The sequence below is a fragment of the Leptosomus discolor genome, chromosome 1 (assembly GCF_034619465.1).
Source record: "Leptosomus discolor isolate bLepDis1 chromosome 1, bLepDis1.hap2, whole genome shotgun sequence".
NCBI lineage: Eukaryota > Metazoa > Chordata > Aves > Leptosomiformes > Leptosomidae > Leptosomus > Leptosomus discolor.
The window spans coordinates 46,221,358-46,233,145 of NC_141391.1; the positions used below are offsets into that span (position 1 = coordinate 46,221,358).

General features: G+C 43.0%; 1 protein-coding gene across 1 annotated transcript; it reads right to left on the reverse strand.

Moving 5' to 3' along the window:
* Positions 1–1,353: 1,353 nt before the first annotated feature.
* COMMD6 (COMM domain containing 6) lies at positions 1,354–6,960 on the reverse strand. Its single transcript, XM_086482002.1, has 7 exons — positions 6,912–6,960; positions 6,214–6,272; positions 5,567–5,632; positions 5,321–5,397; positions 3,904–4,072; positions 2,668–2,820; positions 1,354–1,609 (listed from the first exon to the last, which is right to left on the reverse strand). The coding sequence occupies exons 1-7, from the start codon at positions 6,958–6,960 to the stop codon at positions 1,559–1,561; spliced, it is 624 nt and encodes a 207-aa protein (XP_086338128.1). The 3' UTR covers positions 1,354–1,558.
* Between the last annotated feature and the right edge of the window lie 4,828 nt (positions 6,961–11,788).

An 11,788-nucleotide genomic window follows, 5' to 3' on the forward strand; every position in this document is an offset into this window, starting at 1 on the left:
AAGCAACTCCAAGTACTGTTTTTATGGACCATGCCTAATTCCCAGATAGTGGGGGTGCATCCCTCTATTGAAAGGATTGCAGTATGCAGCACCCACAATGCGCTGTAGTTTACTTTCGTGACACAAAAAGGCACAAATAACCTGTATCAATGACTTTGAGACAGCTTCTAGAAAAGTTACTTAAAAAAAACGGAAGTGGGTTAAAAAGGTAGATGTTCTCGCTTAAGGTGGCCTGAAATCACTTGAGGATCTGTTCCAGCAAAACTGGTTCTCAGTCTCGACCATTCTGAGAGTTGCAGCATAAGCTTCAGTCTGTTTATCAATGTGAATTGCCTCTCTTCAAATTCACTTGCTCTGCTACACCATCAGCACATCTTTAAATGCAACAGTATTGGTTTTATTACATCCCACTACATTTGCAGTTTGTGTTTTGTTTATGGAAAACTAAAGACAAAAACAAAACAAAACAAAGAGCACGCAAGCACACTGGATCTATCACTCTCTTTGCAAATGCCCCCATTCTTCAAAATCAAAGTCAAAATTTTGCTGGTTCAGACATTCTCTGAGTTACAGTAAGTGTGCGCAACACTGTCCAGTGGACTCCTGTCACGCAATACAAGCAGCAAAGAAGTCTTGCTGACTTTTTAGTGTGGTCCTTTCTCTGATGTGCTTTGCTAACACTCCAGCCTGAATTTTCAAGTTTCCTCTTGACTTTCCTAGTTCAGAGCTTGCAGTGAGGCAACTACATCTATATTCTAATTTAATTAGAAAGTAGACTGCTGATCAAAACATCAAGCAGAGTGCCACAGATTAGAGTTGGATTAAAAGCAAAGGAAAAATATATTAAAACGCTTTTGAAATTCACCCTTCCATGTTTATTTAACATTAGCCTCTGGGCTTCAATTCAGAGAATAAATTTTGGGTGTCCAGAAAAGCTTAATGCATTAACCCAGTTTTCATAAGCCTAGATGGTAGGAAATAAGTATTTGAAATAAACAAGCTGTTAGGACAAGTACATTCTGCGGTTATTAAAAGAAGACTGGAAGCCAGGTCTGCAAATACCTGCAACTACCTACTTGACATTGCTGGTCTTCAAGAATAACTGTACGCTCATTATGTGTAACTTCATATACTCCTTATACTTAGTAGTATTGTTGAGTCCAAACAACCTCTTAATTTTACAGACAAAAGTGTTAACATGGGATTTATACTTCTATCTTCCCAGTCAACATTTTCAGGTGTCCTTCTGCACTCCAGAGTTAAATGTGTAGTTTCTTACATGTAGTCTCTTACTCTTGGATATTAGAAGTCTACAGTGATGCTTCTCTGTACACATCCTGACCAGGATGAGCACATTTTCACAAACACTGGAGAGTTGGCTTTAAGTATTCAAAAGCAAAGAAATCTTCACAGCAATGCAAGGATGATGCTGACAAACACCTGTTGAAAAGGCGGGGGTACATACCTTGCTGAACAATGCCACTTTATTCCCTGTGCAGAATGGAAAGTTTACTTGATCTAAGTCTGTCCGAAATTTCAGTGTAAATGAGAGTTCTCTTCAAACTGTTTCAAGGACAGCTGCCATTTCCTTGAACTGTCTGAAGAAGTTCTAAAAAGCAAGAGTTAAGATCTATTTCAGTTGGTTGAAGAAAAGTTCAAACTGAACATGTTGGACACAAAAAAAAAAATCACAATCCATGTTCCTCACATTCCCTCTTTCCTCCAGTTACAATTTGGAGCTTGAACTAAAAGTTTCTGCTTTTCTTTTTGTGGGCTGGTTGGCATTTGGACACATTCACTATGAAATCTACATCATCTAATGTGACACTTTGTTTGCATGGGTTTGCCTGTTAATAGGAGACGATACTATGAAAGAAAGTAGCTCTCACACCACAACAAAAAAATACCAAAAAACCTTCTCACACAGATGCTTCTATTCCCAGGTGAAATACTCCTGGCTTCTCAAGTATAGCATCCATTTCTTACAGCAGTTTAACAGCAAATCATTAAACAGGTTTTAACCAGAATGAATACAACATTTCACAACACTTAAGGATTCAAAATATCCTTCTCAAATTCCTACCAGTCCAGCTCCAAGGATTTACTTATTTGTAAGCTTGTACGACACTCTAAGCGAAGTATTCGCCCTTTAAACAGGAACAACTAGAGAAGTGCCACATTTATGGAAAATTCAACAAATTTACATTAAGTTCATAGATGAAGGCACAGCAATTAAGAGCCAGTGGTGACAAAGCAGACTGACCTCCATTCCCAATCATTAGCATATGTTAGGCTTAAGCCAACTTTTAGATTTTGGAGCTGAGGAACAGTTCCATAGGTTTAGAACATTCCCTCTGTTTTTAGTAAGGCAGAGTGACAGCTGACAAAATATATCCAAAAGTCTTCGCATCTTCAGTTGTTCACTTATTTGTAAGGAAACAGATTAATTACTGATAAATTAACATTTTCAGATAAGTGATGTAGAACTAAATGCTATTAAATAAGTATTTTAGCTTCAGTGTTTCTAATAATTATTTAATGCTTCGTCTTTGAATGACTGTGTTAATGAATTGACAATGCAAACATATACATCAAGGTATAGAGTTGCTCCTTCACAACGTCACTGTTGTTTTTAAGAAACTGAATCAAATAACACTGGTTACAGACCTTGAACTGTGGGATCGTCATTTCAAAAGTTTTGTCTGTTATTTGTCCTGAAGGGTCTGCCACTTTTAGGGTCACTGTAACATAAGGATACTTCAGAGACCTGCAGGTGTCAGAGCTCATCGCAACTCCCAGTTTCCATTTAATATCTACAAACTACAAAGAAGAAAATAATTGGGAACAGTGTTAAAGAAAGATCTAGCCTACCATTGCTATTCCATTGGATGGCTATTTTACACACAATATAGGACATACAGAGCTCATATCCAAATGGGAAACAAACATACACATTCAGAAATTATTGCGAATACAAAAAACAATTAATAATGAAAAAAATAAGCAATTAAATAAGTTACTTCACTTAATCATTTTCCTTATTCAAATACTGTCAATAGTCAAGTACAGTCTATTTAAAGCTTAGTAAGAGGAGCCTGAGCCAGAATTCACCTGGCTTTATATCATTCATGCTTTTGTAATTTTTTTTAAGTCTCTAGATCAAGTGGAAACATGAGGAAAACTTCAATGCACAAAATTTTTATAATAGCAATAATAGAAAAAATTAAGGCATTTCATAACTATTTTAGATAAATCAATGTACCTCAAAATACATTCAGACATGTTATCATTTTTAGCCTTTTATGATAGGCAGAACTGTTGAATAAAGAACTGAACAGAGCCTTCAGAAGCTTACTATCAAGCCTCAGAGAAAATTTTTTTTTCCTAATTCCATATGCTTTGAAACTGTTGTTAGAAAAAGATTTTAAAATGTTATTTTTTCAAAAAGGAAAAAAAAGGAATGCTGGAAATTGACAGAAAGTATCTTTAAAAGTAGTTTAAACTGAAGGGAGACAAAGAATAAAACAATCAATCCTGGTGTTATCACCTCTAAAGAAGAATTCAAATTACATTTAAAACAGATTTACATAAACAACTAATACAATTACCTGACACACTGACTGCCCCTTACTTTCCCTAATAGTACTATGAAGCACTAATTTTTGAAAAGTTATGAATCATGACTATCATCCAAACAGTAACATTAAAAAACCATTCAGCATTTAGCCAACCTTTATTGTATACGCTTCTTTATCTGGGTAGACATTTGGCAACATATATATATAGGAAAGCTTTCGGCAGCCAAGATACCACTATGTGCTCGACAATACAGCACACACAATGAAGCACTGGCACTTCTGAAAAGTTAGTAGTTAGCTCAGCTGCACTTTGTCATTGAGTTACCTGCCCCACTGTCGCCGTGTTTCTTGCGTCTTCTGATACACTAATGGATTTGCCCTGCTCATTCCACACATGTCGAATAACTTGAACTGCATGTTTTGGCAGCGTGCTGACTGCATTGCCCAAGGTGGTGACGAGTTCTTCTGTAGAGAGATTGTTTCTGGCTGCTGTGCTATAGGTATATCCAGAGAACACTGCATCAGTTTCATTCTCCATGAATTTAATAAAATTCGGCCTAAACAGGCAAATAATTAAGCAGCCCATGGTTTTGGTTGGTTTTGTGTTTTTTGTTTTTTTTCCCCAGAATACTTTACTAATCTTTTGTATCTACATGCAAAAAACAACAGGATTTGACTTGTGTCTTAGAGACCAAGCTTCACTAGGCTTGCACAACACACAACATTAAAATAAAAATAATCACAGCTTCCAAGTGCTGTTTCAGCTGAAAAAAGGCATAATTCAGTGAAAGATGTGTGCATAGAACAGTTAAACAGTATTATTACTTTAGAAGCAAGACAGTTTAAATAAACATTTAGGAGAGGTAATTTAAGTATCACCACAAGGCAAGTAAGGACATCTAGGTAATGGTATAAGTGGTATTAACAGGAGTCAAACGATGCAATAAACCCTCAACTGAAAAGGCAGCAAGTCTAGAGGAAAATTGCCACTTGATTTCCTCTACAGAAGCAGGTTGAAAGAAGATTCCAACCCTAGCTTTGATCATGCAGATCCACTCCTCTTAAAGAGACATTAATAAAAGAGAAAAAGAGTTGGTCCTCCAAGAAGCATGGTCCAATATAATTTAAAGCTTTATATTTTATAGCAGAAGTTAAATTTCTACTGATTATTTTCTCCAGTCATAATAAGTTACATAAAATGTTTAGATGCTAGATATTAAAAGAACAAGTAAGATCGTGAAAATTTTATCTTTCTGAAAAGAAAAACTTCAACCAAAACAGCTGAAAATACTACCTAAACCCTCTACCTTTATCACAGGAGAGTTCAACATTATAAAATTGCATGCCCTTCAAACAGGCACAAATACTGGTTTCTAATTTCTAAGAAACAAGAGGTTTTTAGCACACACTTCTTCCAGGCAAAGGCCTAGCTGACTTAGCTTTAGAACTGACCTTAGCTGCCTCTTATTTTGCCAGTAGTTCTAAAGCTGGCAGACAGGATCTTAGAACGATTTCCTCTTATATAGTCTTTTTGTAATAAAAAGAACCTATTAAGTAACTACACATTTTTTAAGAACATAAACTAAACCTAGAAGTTCTTTTTTGTGAACTGAGTTACAAACTTTTGCCCTTTTCCCAAATTAGTTGATTTTATACCCATATTTGATGTCACCTTTTAAAACAACCATTAAGTTGGGGTGGAGGAAAAAACCACAAGGTACAGTAAATTATTTTGTGCTTACCTAAATAGAAAGGAAACCACATTAACTATTTTTGCCAGGTCACCAACATTAATCTCAATCCCAGATGTTTGAATTCTCTAGAAACAGAATGTTCAAACAATTACAAAGAGTATTATGCATTCATAAAAACCTCTTTGTGTGTACATATATATATAAAAAAATATATACACACAAAAAAAATTGACTTAGGGAATCTAACCTTTACAGGTAATATACTTGCTTAGACGTGCTAGTATCCAAACTTACCTGACACAATTCAGCTGTATTTACACCTGAGATCTTATGGTTCAGATGTTGAATTATTTGTTCACACTGCAAAGAAAGTAAGTTTAAAAACATTCTTAATACATATTTTAATATACAAGACAAACCTAGTTTGGAATCTTCGAGATTACAAAACAATAAAGAAAACTGGCTAATGCAAAAATGGACAGGCAAATGCTTTAAATGCAGAGTGAATAATAAAGTCATTGAAATGACTAATTTTAAAATTACATCAAACCCCCCAAAAAATCAAATAAAATCAGTCAAGACTGAGTTACTAGCTCACTAGCTATTCCTACTTATCCCACCAGTTTGATACTAATTGAACAGTCATCCTGTTCAAGTGAACACCACAGCTGAATGTTTTCTAGACAAGCTAGCTTGAGATCTCGTTTTCATGAAAGGCAAAAATACATTTTTAAAAATCTTCTGTGATAAAAACTTAAATTTAAAGCAAACCCATTGCTCTTAGCAGACTGGTCCATTTTATGAGCCATGTAAATCTAAGCTACCACATACATCATATTTATTCCCTTTGCAACAGACAAAAACCAGAAAAGCTTAAACAAAAAGCTTTCCTAGAATCAGAGCCAGAAGCCCTTCTGCATCCCATTTATTGCCTGACTTACCAGTTCTGCAAAAAAGTCTTGAGGTATTAAATTAATCTTATCTGCTGCACCACCAACATCTGAAAAACACAAACAGTAGTGACCAGAAACAAGTCATTAAGGTGATATAATAATAAATCTTATGCTATCTTTGAATGATTCCTAGGTCATGCATTTACCTTAAAAGCAAAGCTTTCCTTAAGGGAATTTGTCCTGAATTGCTTTAACATAACCTGCTCAGCATCCTAAGTGAAGTCGAATAGGAGCAACTCCGTAAGGCCTTAAAGCCCCAGACTGAGTCTATGCAATTACACAGTCTAACGGCCCTGAATAACTCCCCCCGACCCTGGGAAGCAGTACCGCACCAAGTCCCCCAGCTGATCAGTAAGCCAGGCATGCCCCGGGCTGGCACCAGCAGCACACGACCGCTCCTCTCCCTACGGCTACATCCAGACCGCCTCCTGGCGGCGAAGCCGCCAGGCAACCCGCGGGCAGCCCGGGAAGGCACCCGCTAGCCCACCACAAGCCTTCACCACGACGTACCGTGAACAGCTCGCCCTGGACCCTGGGCGAGGTGGCGCCGCGGAACAGCCCCAGGCGGAGCCCTCAGAAAGGCGGAGCGCCCGCACCCCCGGCCGGCCGCTACCACCCCCCACCCCACCCCACCCCCCCCCCCGGCCCGGCCCGGCTCCGCTCCGCTCCGCTCCCCTCCCCCTCACCCAGCGCTTCCAGCGCCCGCGACACCACCACCGCAGAAACAGCGGCCATGACGCCACGCACCCACCGAGGACAGACTTCCGCCACACAACGCGCGCCACCCTGATTGGCTCCGGGCGATACCAAGACGAGGCAAGGCCAGCGGCCTCGATCTTATTGGCTGCTGAGCAGCGACCATGCGCTCTCACTCCCTCGGGAGGGCGGAGTCTGCCCGTGCGCGGGCCGGTGCCCCCTCGTTCGTCCCGCCTCCATAGCTGGTGGGTGTGAGCTCCGCCGGGGGCGGAGGGAGCATTTTTTTTTCTCCTTCTCGAAGTAAATTGCTTCTTAAATAGATACAAGTAAGACTAGGATGGCGTTTTAAGAGACGGGTCTGCAGTCGTTGGGTGGAAAAGGCCACCTGCGGGCCGTGGCTCTGGGACTTGGAGGCTGGGGCGCAGCTACCTGTGCTTGGCCTCCGGCCAGCCCGGCCCTCCTTCTGCAGGCCCCTGTGCTGGTGCCTTCTCTGCCGGTGGCTCGGGAGGGGACGCTGGCGTGCGAGCTGTGTGGGGAGGCTTTGGGAAATGCCGGTTGGAGTCACACCTGATTTGTGCAACAAGTTGTTTACTAAGTTCAGTTTATTCTTAGATGGTGTCAGGGTTTTCATGGTGCTCTTTGTTACAGTCTCGGGTAGATAGATCACGTGCCATTCCGTGTGCGTACAGCACATGTGTTATATTGAACTTGGTCCAGATATGTGGAGTGACCGTACTTCATACAGCTGGATTGTGGAATCAATCGTGCAAATAAGCTGTGCAGTTCCTGGGTGATTTCTGTAGATAAACTGTCTTCAGGGGTTTTTTGTAAAAGTATAGCTAGAACCACGTTCAATAACCTTTTCATACTGAATTTAACTGAAGTAGCGAGCGAAGTGAAGGGTTCCGGAGCGGAGGTTCGCGCCGAGGAACCCTTCCTGAAGCGGCAAAACCGCGGCAAGACCGAGGCGACAGAAGCGCCGGGAGCGAGAGGGTGCCCCAGCGCCCCGAGAGGGCAGAGCGAGCGCCTGACGGGGTCAGCTGGGACCCGCCGTGGGCGGGACAGGAGTGGCGGCGGCAGTTGAACAGCCAGTGTGGCCGCCATGTCGGCGTGACTGACGGCGGCCAACCCCCGCCAGGCGAGAGCAGCCCCAGGGAGCGCGAGCGAGCAGAGCGCGGCCACCAGGGCGGGCAAAGGGGGCGCGGGGCGGCGGTTGGGGCAGGCGGGGCGGGCGGGGCGCGGTCCCTCTCCCGGCTCTAGAGGCCAACTCCACCGGTGGCCATCGCCCTCCCAGAAAAGGACCCAGCTACGGTTTCCACCCGGCCGAAAGCCACCGCCAGAAGGAATGTGGCGACCCAGGCGGAGCTCCCGCACAACCCCGCAGCTGTGCAGGTCTCTGGCTGCAGGGAGTGCCTGAGCCTGTCACTGTGCCGGAGGGCAGCAGGGACAGCAGCTGTGTGCGGTGTGAGCAGGTGGCCGATGTGCTCAGCCTGGTGGCAGAGCTGAGAGAGGCAGTGGAAAGGTTAAGGAGCATGAGGGAGTGTGAGAGGGAGAGAGATGGGTGGAGCCCCACCCTGCCATCCCTGAGGCAAAGGCAGCAGGTGGAGGCTCCACAAGAAGCAGAGGACTCCCTGCCCTCTTGCCACCAGGCAGAAGGACGGGACATAAGGGGGCAAGGGGGGGGAATGGAAACAGGTCGCTGCTCAGGGTGGGAGGCAAATCCCCTCCCGGCCTCCCTCACCTTCCCAGTTGCCACTACACAGCAGATATGCAGGTCTAGAAGTTGAGGGCCGTGCAAATGAGGAGGTAGGTGAAGGTCCCTCCAGGGAGTTGCCTAGGGAGAGTCAGTCAGCCCCACACACTGTGACTGCTTCTGTTAAGAAAAAAGGAGGGTAATTGTAGGCAATTCCCTGCTGAGGGGAACCAAGGGTCCAATATGCCAACCAGACCCATCCCACAGGGAAGTCTGCTGCCTCCCTGGGGCCCTCTGATGATTACCTGCTATTGGTTATGTGGGATGGCAGTGATGAGGTTGCAGAGAGAAGTCCAAAGGTGATCAGAAAGGACTTGAGGGCCCTGGGGCGATTGCTTGAAGGATCAGGAGCACAGGGAGTGTTTTCCTTAATGCCTTCAGTGGCAGGGGAGAATACTGAAAGGAACAGGAAAACACACCTGATGATTAACACATGGCCCAGAGGCTGGTGCCATCGATGGAATTTTGGCTTTTATGATAATGGGGAGATTTACATTGCACCAGGCCTGCTGGTGACAGACTGAGTTCAGCTTTCTCAAAGGGGGAAAAGGATTCTTGCACATGAGTTGGCTGGGCTCATCAAGAAGGCTTTAAACTAGATTTGAAGGGGGAAGGGCACAAAACAAGGCCCACTAGTGATGAACCTAAGGGTGGCATGCCAATGTTGGGGGCTTACCACTCTTGGAAGAGGGGGCAGGCAACTCAAGAAGATTACAGGGATCTCATTAGGTCATGCAGAGGGAAAATTAGAGGAAGTCGTCATGGGGTGGATATTGGTCTCCCAAGTAACAAGCGATAGGACAAGAGGAAATGGCCTCAAGTTGCACCAGGGGAGGTTTAGATTAGACATTAGGAAAAATTTCATTACTGAAAGGGTGGTCAGACATTGGAACAGGCTGCCCAGGGAAGTGGTGGAGTCACCATCTCTGGAGGTGTTCAAAAAATGTGTTGATGTTTTAGTGGGCATGGTGGTGTTAGGTTGACAGTTGGACTTAATGATCTTAGAGGTCCCTTCCAACCTAATGATTTTAAATTTGGGGTGTGGCAGGGGCCTCAAAACAACACTGATCCTTCACCATTTCCACTTTTTAAAAATAGCGAATACCATTACATTTCTCTATTTGCTCTTAGCTTTTTTAAAAATGTTGTAACATTAAAATCTCAGTACATCTATTGTAAGATTGTGACAGTAGTAAAATGTAACTTGTCATGCAGTAGTGCTGGCTAGTTCATAATTATGTATTTTAAATAAACGTTAATGAAAGAATTTAGAATATATTCAGGAAAATGGTAACTATTATGGAACATGCTATGTGTTTATCAGCTTTATATATTTATGGCCTGTCTGATCTTGGCCTTTCCCCTTTAAAGCATTTAATTAAATGTGCAAATGTTTTTAAGAAGTATGTGTTTTTATGATGTAATGATTATCAAAACACTAGCAATGTACGTACTGTGAAGATCTGTCTCTGATAGCAAGGACTTGACTTAATCTCTTTGTTCTTAATTTAGGTAACTCTATTACATACTTTGTTGTCTAGAGAACCTTACATATCATGTCTCTTAGTAGTGCCTTTAGGACTATGACTAATCCTTGTTATGCTACTTTTCCTTCTTTCTCTAAGGTGTGGAGATAGATGTGAAGTTGAGTATCTTGGTGGTTTGGTAATTACAGAATCATTTGCTGAAGTCTGGAGTTATTTGGGGGTTATTTTGACCAACATGTAGACATGCGTTTAATTGTTTGAATTTGGAACAGAAGGTGGTGAAGTATGTAATGATTTCAGCTTGTCTGCCCATCCACAGAATTAATCTGTGTATCTGCTGCCTTCTGTAAGTGCGCTCTGTGAAGCTTTTTGTGGCAGAGGAAGGTCGATGCAGACTGTGATGGTGATCTGATAGTGCAGGCCCACCTTTTAGCTGGGTAAGGACTGGGAACGTAATATGAGGAGACGGTTGGTATGGGAGCTAGAAAAGCAATCTCATGAGCCACAAGTAGACTCGATCGCTGAAGAGATACGCTGCAGTGTTGTTGACAGGTTAATACAGGAGCTTGAGGCACAAGCATGTGGCATCACCATAGTCCTGTGTCCTGGTTTGAGCTGAATCCAGCTCCTGCATCCAGTTCCTGTCTGCTGCTGAGTCCAGCCTGGGACTTCCCCAGTGCCAGCCCTGCAGCATCACTGGTGACATATTGTCATCAGCGTGGGGGGAGTTGGCTTCAGTATTGGTTTTGTACTGGTTTTGTAGATATTTGTATATATTTTGTTATTTTATTATTATTATGTTTTCCTTAATTATTACTGTTTTGTTAAAGCTGTTTCAGTTTTCTTTTCCAAACAGTAAGTCTCTCTCCTTTGTTCTCTCTCCCTTCCCCTCTTGGGAGGGGAGAGGGGATAACAGAGAGCATCTGTCAGTCAGTGGCCAGCTCAGCCTCAACCGTTGACAACCCTGCTAAGTGATTACAGGGATTAAAATAAAATAAAAACATAATTAGATAGTTTACTCCTTTTCATAAACTTGACATTTACAGAACGGGATGTGATTTGCATCAAGACTCTCTAAATCATAGAATCATAAGGTTGGAATAGACCGCTAAGATCATCAAGCCCAACCATCAACCCAACACCACCCATGCCCACTAAACCATGTCCCAAAGTACTACATCAACATGTTTTTTGAACACTTCCAGGGATGGTGACTCCACCACTTCCCTGGGCAGCCTCTTCCAATGTTTCACCACTCTTTCAGTAAAGAAATTTTTCCTAAGGGCCAATGTAAACCTCCCCTGGCGCAACTTGAGGCCATTTTCTCTCGTCCTAACACTTGATACTTGGGAGAAGAGTCCAACCCCCACCTCACTACAACTTCCTTTCAGGTAATTGTAGAGAGCGATAAGGTCTCCCCTCAGCCTCCTCCTCTCCAGGCTAAACAACCCCAGTTCCTCAGCCGCTCCTCGTGAGACCTGTTCTCCAGGCCCTTCACCAGCTTCGTTGCCCTTCTCTGGACACACTCCAGCACCTCAATGTCTTTCTTGGAGGGGCCCAAAACCGCACATGGTATTCGAGGTGTGGCCTCACCAGTGCCAAGTACAGGGGCACAATCACTTCCCTA